This window comes from Sebastes fasciatus, chromosome 21 (genome assembly GCF_043250625.1).
Source record: "Sebastes fasciatus isolate fSebFas1 chromosome 21, fSebFas1.pri, whole genome shotgun sequence".
In the NCBI taxonomy this organism is placed as follows: domain Eukaryota; kingdom Metazoa; phylum Chordata; class Actinopteri; order Perciformes; family Sebastidae; genus Sebastes; species Sebastes fasciatus.
The window spans coordinates 17,636,178-17,646,245 of NC_133815.1; the positions used below are offsets into that span (position 1 = coordinate 17,636,178).

At 39.0% G+C, this 10,068-nt stretch overlaps 1 protein-coding gene across 1 annotated transcript; it reads left to right on the top strand.

Moving 5' to 3' along the window:
* Positions 1 to 8,761: 8,761 nt before the first annotated feature.
* LOC141759759 (Schwann cell myelin protein-like) lies at positions 8,762 to 10,068 on the top strand. The gene is made up of 3 exons (XM_074622089.1): positions 8,762 to 8,834; positions 9,038 to 9,421; positions 9,737 to 10,068. Exons 1-3 carry the CDS (start codon positions 8,762 to 8,764, stop codon positions 10,066 to 10,068), a joined length of 789 nt encoding a protein of 262 aa, XP_074478190.1.

Sequence of the window (10,068 nt, forward strand, 5' to 3'; positions counted from 1 at the left end):
TGGTTCAAGACCAGCAAAGACGGACCTGTCAGTGTAGCTGAAGGAGACTTTTACAGCTTCAAGGTGACCTCTGTGACAGATATAGAAGATTATTACTGTGTGGCCACAAATGATCTCGGTAATCAGACATCACGGATTAATAATGCAGGTAAATGTAGAACTGAACTGAATGTGTTTAATTTAATCTGCTCTCCTCTCTTTTCTGTTTTTCTAGTTTTCTGTATTGCTTTGTTTGTTTGTTTGTTTGTTTGTTTGTTTGTTTGTTTGTTTGAGTACCCTGTAAAACACCTTTTATTGCATTTGTATGAAATGATGCTATAAACCAGTTTATGTTTGAGGTTAACAGAAGGAATTCAGGTTGATGATGTTTTAGAGCCGTAACATTTCCCATTAAGGAGAAGGTGACCATGCTGTCTTGTTACAGATAATCCAGAGTTTGGGGCTGTCGTCTACGTTACACTGAAGATCCTGGGAATCGTAGCGCTCTACAGTACAATCATCATCTTTGAGTGGTGAGAAACACTTTTCTATGATATGGTCATTTGCAGCTAAAGACTTATTGGTCTCTTTGAAAAGTTCATTTATTACTTTTATTCCTTCGTTTCCTTTTCTTTCAGGTGGTTTAGATCAAGATGCTGCAACAAACCAGTGAAGGTGAGCAACAGGTACATTATTCTTTCAACAATAAAATGTGCTGCTGGCATTTCTCTTCAAACCACGGTAGACTCACAGAGCACTTAACACCTCTCTCTCTCTCTCTCTCTCTCTCTCTCTCTCTCTCTCTCTCTCTCTCTCTCTCTCTCTCTCTCTCTCTCTCTCTGTTGTTTCATGTCCACAGGACGCAGTAGAAGCAGACTATGTCAACAGAGTGATTGAGATCCAAGCATCATGAAGGAGAAGAAGATGATGTCATGTTCACCATAGATGGAATATTTCTCTATTTCTCATTCAGCTTATTGTTAAATATTTAATGGCTTTACTTTGCAGACGATTGGTAAGATGAACAGAGTGCAAACAGGGCATTAGATAACATGAACATAATATATAGCAGCTTCATCATTAGTTTGTGTAAGATTGTGCTGATTTATGGCATTCTTATGGTAATTATTTTTCATTGTCTCAAATGGCTTTCTTTGCATGTGAATATATATATCTTGGACAACAGGACAGTTAAATTCAGGTGATGAGGAAGCAGAAAGTGTTAATTTTGATCAGGTGTTTTCTCATTTGTGTTTGTATATACATGTGTATGAGACTGCTGAATTAAAAGCATTTGAAGTGAACAAAGCGTTTTAATCACTGAGGTTGTCTCATCAGCACGGCAATGCAGAGCAGCAGTGATACAGACTGTGCACAAGTCAGCATAAACTCTGTGCTACCTACATGTGTGAAATACACTTTACAATAAGTTGAGGCATGATGTTGGTATTAATAAATATTATTTTCAGTTCTACAAGGAAACATAGACAGCTCACAGCCAAAGAGAAGTGGTGGGATGTAAACTGGTCAAGTCATGAACAGAGCGCTGAGAAAAAGCTGAGAACTGAGTAAAAAGGGGAAGTTGGTTGGCTCTGTTTTATCGAAAAGTCCTTCTGCAGGATCGTCATAGCGACAAAACGTCTTCATCAGTCCAGAATTGTTTTTATTATTCACTCATTGACTATTTACTCTTTGACGTGGAACACTTTCTGAGGAACTTGACTTGTTAGTTTGCTCCTCTGGTTTTAAGCTGAGTGTAGGCCTGCAGGATACGAGTAAAATCTGAGATGTGCGATAACATTGTTCAGTATTGCGACGACAATATGACTTGTAATAAATAAATAAATATTGTAGTGTTCATATTAGCTGTACATTTCCCACGCCTTATCAACAACAGCACTTCACCACTTCTGTATTTGCTAACATTACTGAGAAGTTGCATGTGTAAAAATGAAGAAATTCAGCATGAGTACGTCTAGATCTTTATCTAAACTAACTGATCACTTGATAGTTGACAGTGAACGACATACAGATCTATATTATAGATCTCTGTTGGCTAACAGTCACGGTTACAGCAATAACACAGTATACAGCTGCTATGTATTAACTTGTATTATCTGAGCTTTCCTACAGAAGAAACAGCTGTTTGTTGTATAATTAATTTCTCTTTGGTTATATGATCTGATATGATGAACACTGGCTATCTGTACTGATGGTCTCAAATCATCCTCCTCTGTAATAACAAAACGGTACTACAACAACTAAACTACTCGTAATAAAGCTCCCTCTATAGCAGACCTGGGCATTTTACGGCCCGCGGGCCACATTCGGCCCGTTGGCTGTCCCTGTCTGGCCCGCGTGAGGTCAAGTAAATTAGAACATACATAAAAAAATAGGCCTATTTATGCTGTGCACGCAATACGGCTGTGTTGCTTTTCTTTTGAAAAGGTTTTTTTATTTACTTAGTCACGCACATGCGTAGGTAAACAGCTACATGTGATGCTGGTAAGCTAAGCTCGCCCTCAACATGTCAGCCCACGGCAACAAAAGAAAAATCAATACCGAATGCCACGTTTTCAACAAGACATGGACTGCTAAATATCTATTTACAGAAGTCAAAGGTAAAGGCGTTTGCTTAGTTTGTGGTGTGCAGGTCGCCGTGTTCAAGGATTACAATTTGAATCGCCACTACGTGACCAAACACGAGGAGAAATACAAGAACTTGTCTAAACAAGAGCGCGCAAGGGAGTCGGATGCTTTGCTAGCTAAGCCGCAAAACCAACAAGGACTTTTTACTAAACGTTGCACATCCAGAGATGCAGCTGTCAAGACAAGTTATGTCATATCCCACAAAATCGCCAGAAAAAGTAAACCGTTTTCTGACGGGGAGTTTATTAAGGAATGTTTGCTGGACTCTGCTGCCCTAATATGCCCGGAGAAAAAGGGAGCTTTTGAGAACGTCCCCCTCTCCCATCGGACTGTAACGAGGAAGGTTGAGGACATCCCCCTCTCCCATCGGACTGTAACGAGGAAGGTTGAGGACATCGCGGGGAATCTGGAACTTCAGCTGAAGAACAGAGCGGTCAGCTTCGACTATTTTTCCCTGGCTTTGGATGAGAGCTGCGATGTACGTGACACTGCCCAGCTACTCATTTTCATACGTGGGATATCTACGGACTTTAAAATCACGGAGGAGCTGGCAACCATGCAGTCAATGAAAGGGACAACAACCGGGAGTGATTTATTCACGGAGGTAAATGCATGTTTGGACAAGTTGGGACTAAAATGGGACAAGCTGGCAGGTTCTCCCTTCACCTGCAGTGTGGAGAATGCACCCAGTGATGTTCAGATGGAACTGATTGACCTGCAGTCTGACACACTTCTGGCAGAGCACTTTAGGTCAGTCTCACTACTTGACTTCTACTCTTCCCTCAAAGAGGAGAACTTTCCACACATGAGGAGTCATGCTCAGAAGATTCTAGTCCTCTTTGGATCTACCTACGTACAGTATGTGAACAGACATTCTCAGTGATGAAGTTCAACAAATCCAGATACAGATCCTCTATCACTGATGACCACCTCTCAGCTGTCCTTCGCATATCCACCTCAGACATTCAGCCAGATTTCAATGCACTTGTTCAAGCCCAGAGCAGGCTGGATTTTTCCCACTGAACAAGTAAAATGAACTGTAAAACATTAAAAGCATTTATTGCTTTTTGCATCAAGTTGACAATTGCCTATCTTTAACATACTGTAAAACACCTATTCAGTATTTGGGAAGATTAACATGTTAAAAATAAAATGAAACACTGATGCAATTATTGTTTTTACTGTTTATTACTTCTATAGGAGTATTTTCCTATATGACCTACACCACAATTTCATATATTTATATAAATATTTACAGAATATCCTTATTCTTCTGATTACGAGTAGCAACTAATCAAAAATATATAATTTAATGCTTTTTACAATGGGGAAAATTAATACTGAGCAGAATTGAGTTCAAGTTATTGTTGGTTCGGCCCTCCAACACAACTCAGGTTTCTCATGTGGCCCCTTGTAAAAATTAATTGCCCACCCCTGCTCTATAGAGTGCTCCAGGGATGACGTATTTTTGTAGGCCAGCCAGGAAGTTAGCATCGCCCTGGTTCCCTCGACAAAAAGCCAATGGGATTTTTACATTGGGTTTTGGATTATTGCAGAAAATAAGCTCCTCGGCAAACAAACGTTTATGATACTTATACGTTTTGTTCAGCAAGATAATCTTCACAAATGAACACCACTTTTATGAAGTAAAAAGCTAACATTAGGCTATAAATAAACTACACCACGGTCACATGAGCGCGAGTATAAACAACGAGGCTGTAATGGCGGACGAGTTGTCTCAAAAGATGACTTCCTCCCTCACAGGGTGCGAGCAGGAGGAGTGAAGACTTCTTCTTTTTCTGCAGTATTTCAGTCATTTTGTGTTTGCTTTTATATCACAACGTCTCTCTCTCTCTCTCTCTCTCTCTCTCTCTCTCTCTCTCTCTCTCTCTGTTGTTTCATGTCCACAGGACGCAGTAGAAGCAGACTATGTCAACAGAGTGATTGAGATCCAAGCATCATGAAGGAGATGAAGATGATGTCATGTTCACCATAGATGGAATATTTCTCTATTTCTTATTCAGCTAGTTCTTCAATATTAAATGGCTTTACTTTGCAGACGATTGGTAAGATGAAAAGAGTGCAAACAGGGCATTAGATAACATGAATATAATATATAGCAGCTTCATCATTAGTTTGTGTAAGATTGTGCGTATTTATGGCATTATTATGGTAATTATTTTTCATTATCTCAAATGGCTTTCTTTGCATGTGAATATATATATATCTTTGACAACAGGACAGTTAAATTCTGGTGATGAGGAAGCAGAAAGTGCTGATTTTGATCAGGTGTTTTCTCATTTGTGTTTGTATATACATGTGTATGAGACTGCTGAATTAAAAGCATTTGAAGTGAACAAAGTGTTTTAATCACTGAGGTTCTCTCATCAGCACGGCAATGCAGAGCAGCAGTGATACAGACTGTGCACAAGTCAGCATAAACTCTGTGCTACCTACATGTGTGAAACACACTTTAGAATAAGTTGAGGCATGATGTTCGTATTAATAAATATTATTTTCAGTTCTACAAGGAAACATAGACACCTCACAGCCAAAGAGAAGTGGTGGGATGTAAACTGGTGAAGTCATGAACAGAGCGTGAGAAAAAGCTGAGAACTGAGTAAAAAGGGGAAGTTGGTTGGCTCGGTTTTATCGACAAGTACTTCTGCAGGATCGTCATAGCGACAAAACATCTTCATCAGTCCAGAATTGTTTTTATTATTCACTTATTGCCTATTTACTCTTTGACGTGGAACACTTTCTGAGGAATTTGACTTATTAGTTTGCTCCTCTGGATTTAAGCTGAGTGTAGGCCTGCAGGATACGAGTAAAATCTGAGATGTGCGATAACATTGTTCAGTATTGCGATGACAATATGATTTGTAATAAATAAATAAATATTGAAGTGTGCATATTAGCTATACATTTCCCACATCTGCCAGGTAGAGGGAGGAGGGGCTGCTTTGTCTCAGCCAGCTGCTTAGTTTACAACCTTTTTAAGATATGTGTCAAACTAAGCTAAACAGTTAGACTACATACAGACTGCTTTTGTTTTAGCTTGTGTAGCCGAGGGTTACGTTGCAGATATACTTTATGAAGGTAATAAAATAATAGCAAAGAGGCTCTGTATAGTCTGCACCAAGACGGCAACAACTTCTTTAACCTTGTCAACAACAGTCATCATTGCTTCACCACTTCACCACTCCTGTATTTGCTGACATTACTGAGAAGTTGCATGTTTAAAATGAAGAAATTCAGCATGAGTACATCTAGACCTTTATGTAAACCAACTGGATCACTTGATAGTTGACAGTGAACGACATTGCAGTAGTCGTATTTATGTTCTATGTTCTAATGCAGGGGTCTCCAACAAGTAGCTCGCTCGCTACCAGTAGCTCGCTACCAGTTTCTGAGTGGTTCGCTAATGGTTCTTTGTAAAACTGTTTAAATTACAACCCAATCAAATTCACAGACATCCCACCCCATTCTGAGACCAAATGATTATATGCCTATCGGCTGTCAATTAAACTAGTTAGGCTGCTGTCAGGTTTGTAACGCCATAACATACAGAGACTGGATTTGACAATGACCGCAGGCCAATAAAAGGCAAAAAATACATTATTTTCATGAGGAATCGGTATGTGTCACATTTGCGGTGTAAGCGTGTTAGTCAGTAAAAAATGTAACATCGAGCGCCAAGTCCACAGAAACTTTTCATGGGACTTTCCGGCTGGTAGCAGTTTATGAACAAAGAAGGTAAAGGAGCCAAAAACAATCCTTAAAAGACGACAGTCTCTGTTTACCAAAGAAGGCCGATGAAGCAAACAGCCATCGTTTAGTGGTGCACATCCTAACGAAACAAAAAAGCCCTTCACCTATGAAAGAATTGTAATAGAGGCGATGACTGCGGTGGCTGAAATGTTATTAAAGGACTATAAAAGTAAGACAGACTTGGTGCTTTGAGTAGCTCTCAGCCACTTTCATTTTGTCAAATTAGCTCTCAGAGGGAAACAGGTTGGAGACCCCTGTTCTTATGTCTTGCTGCCTCTTGGCCACGTCGTCATTGTAAATGAGAATTGGTTCTCAATTGACTTGTGTGGTTAAATAAAGATAAAATAAAATAAAAATAAATAAATATTTGTGTGCTGAACTCACGCAGCTGTTTATGTGTGATTTGTTATTCATATGTCCAGATGTGTGCAAATAAAAGTCCCAAAGCTTTAAATAGGGAGCTATAGTCAAAAATGATGACATGCAAAGGATGGTGAACATGGCACCATAAGCAGTTCTGCACACACATTCGTAATGTTGTACAAGATTACATTTAGTTTTGACATGTTTATGTGTCATTTTGTTTCATGATATCTTCTGATTATTTCTGACAAGGCATCGACCTTGTTTTGTTATGTATTGTGTATCCCGTTTTCTCCATACAGTCATTTTAATTACGACAGAAAAGAAGATGAAGATTGTTTCCTCTCTGTAAGGTTGGGCTGTTTTTTGCCACATTTTTATTATCATTATTTTTCTTCTCCTAAATTCTTTCTATGCAAAAATAGGAGCAAAAAGGACGTAAAACTAGAAGCACTGCCTGCAGGTAATGCTAGTAGAGGGAGGAGGGGCTGCTTGGTCTCAGCCAGCTGCCTAGTTTATAACCATTTTAAGATATGTGGCAAACTGAGCTAAACAGTTAGACTACATACAGACTGCTTTTGTTTTAGCTTGTGTAGCCGAGGGTTACGTTGCAACTATACTTTATGAAGGTAATAAAATAATAGCACGGAGGCTCCGTATAGTCTGCATCAAGACGGCAACAACTTCTTTAACCTTGTCAACAACAGGCATCACCGCTTCACCACTTCACCGCTTCACCACTTCTGTATTTGCTAACATTACTGAGAAGTTGCATGTTTAAAATGAAGAAATTCAGCATGAGTACATCTAGACCTTTATGTAAACCAACTGGATCACTTGATAGTTGACAGTGAACGACATGCAGATCTACATTATAAATCTCTGTGGCTAACAGTCAGGGTTACAGCAAACCATCCTCCTTTGTAATAACAAAACAGTACCACAACAACTAAACTACTCATGATGAAGCTCCCTCTATAGAGTGCTCCAGTGATGACATATTTTTGTAGGCCAGCCAGGAAGTTAGCATCTCCCTGGTTCCCTTGACAAAAAGCCAATGGGATTTTTACATTGGGTTTTGGATTATTGCAGAAAACAAGCTCGGTGGCAAACAAACACTTATGATACTTACACGTTTTGTTCAGCAAGATAATCTCCACAAATGAACACCACTTTTATGAAGTAAAAAGTTAACATTAGGCTATAAATAAACTAGACCACGGTCGCATGAGCGCGAGTATAAACAACGAGGCTGTAATGGCGGATGAGTCTGCATGATGACGTTTAGTAGTCTTAGTAGTCTCCAAGAACTACAGGAGAAGATAATATTGACAAAAACAAGAGGGACCAGCAGCATAACTGTTCTGCCCCTAATAAGTCATACAGGCTTGCTGTGAGTCATGTGATAAAAATTAATCTTTGAGAATAAATATGTCATTCGCACCCTGATGAGATCAAGTTGTCTCAAAAGATGACTTCCTCACTCAAAGGGTGTGAGCAGGAGGAGTCAAGACTTCTTCTTCTTCTTTTTCTTCAGTATTTCAGTCATTTCATATTTGCTTTTATATCACAACGGCTTAGCAGGGAAGTCGGGTAGCTACTGGGTCTGTTGCAGTTCTGCTGACATTCACAAATTGTCTGATTTTAAAACTAACTGTTTCTTCATTTTAGCTGCCGGCTCCTTTGGTAAGGTAACATGTTACTGCTTTTATGTTTAACTCAGGGAAGTTTTTTTTATTTTGCTGATTTTCATGAACTCTACTTTTATTTGTTGGGTTTTGTTTTAGCAGAAACATCATAAACTCACACTGGACCGTTTTATATTTAAACTCTTTTCAATGCTGCAGAGCTTATTGATCACTATTATAACACAGTAACACCTGCTTGTACACGGAGAGTTCCTGGTTTGAATGTATTAATTTGAGGTGGCTTTAAAATAACATGAATGCTTTTTTTAAAAGATGTTTTATCAAAAGTAACTTTTTGTGAAATCCAGGTGATGAGTGTCATTTCAGTCCGGTCTGTGAAAATGGTGACAGCCATCGTGTTACTGAACGTCTTCTTAGTTTCAGGTGAGCTGTTTGTTCAGTCACTTTAATGTGAAGACGTTATTTTTTCCAACTGTTCATGCTCTGTCTGCAAAGTGAAATGTTTCATACTGACATTGTTAAAAAAGACCGAACATGCTGCTGCTGAATTACAGTTTGTGCATCATGAACTTTCTCTTCATGCAGATTTTGCTCCACAATTTGTTCATCAAGAGTCTGTTTTACAGGTGCTTTGGCTGTTTGTCCTAAAAGCCCATCCCTATTCATCACTACACCAAAGCAGATGGAAGCACTGAGTGGATCCTGTCTGCAAATCCCATGTAACTTTACAGTTAAATCAGAAGAGGAATTCAACAGCACAAGATCAACCTTCGGCGTGTGGATTAAAAGTAACCAAGATTTTGCTAAAAATCCACATAATGTGATTTTCAACAGTAGCAGTACGGATAATATCTATCCAATGAGTCTTACTGGAGACCTGAGTCAGAAAAACTGCACCACTTTATTTTCCATTGTGAACACAAGTTACACAGACTGGTACTACTTCAGAATTGAGAACAGACCATTCACGTCAACAGCTCTTTGTGATCCTCTTCAAATAACAGTCAAAGGTAAGAGAGTTTTGTTTCTTATCAGTCAGTCTATAACGTTATTGTTTAGAATAAAAAGTGAAAGTTGCAACTTTTTAATTTTGGAGGTTTTTCACTTTGCCATGAATTTAAATTCTCATTAAACACTGATTCTGTTGTTACAGTTTGACATTAAAATGGTCGCATTTTGGGATATTAAAAGCAAACCTTAGACACTTTCTGCATTTTCAATATAAAATTGTCACCTTCTGTGTCAGCTTTGGCATTTTAAAAAGTGTTCTAATATATCATGATCTATTTTTTATTGTACAATCTGTGTTTGATTTGAAACCCCAGATTCTCCTCCGAGGCCCAGCATTGAGATCTCAGGTGATCTGAAGGAGAATCAGTCTGTCACTATAACCTGCTCAGCTTTCACTCCCTGTCCACACTGCCCTCCTGAACTCACCTGGACTCTCCAACAAGACCCTCACAACAAAATAGAGGAAAACACAGATCGAACCTTCACAACTAAAATCCAGAAGACCTTCACTCTGTCAGACGAACATGATGGATTCAACATCACCTGTTCAGCCAGATATCCTTTAAATGAAGGAAAAGACGTCAAGACAGCAGAGGAGAGAACGACGCTCAGTGTTTCATGTAAGATAATAAGTGTTTGTTATTAG

Bases quoted from the DNA above. Each gene is read 5' to 3' on its own strand.
- LOC141759759 (XM_074622089.1), top strand. From the start codon at position 8,762: ATGAGTGTCATTTCAGTCCGGTCTGTGAAAATGGTGACAGCCATCGTG. The intron at 8,835-9,037 runs GTGAGCTGTTTG...TCTGTTTTACAG, and splicing joins GAACGTCTTCTTAGTTTCAG to GTGCTTTGGCTGTTTGTCCT. The intron at 9,422-9,736 runs GTAAGAGAGTTT...TTGAAACCCCAG, and splicing joins TCTTCAAATAACAGTCAAAG to ATTCTCCTCCGAGGCCCAGC.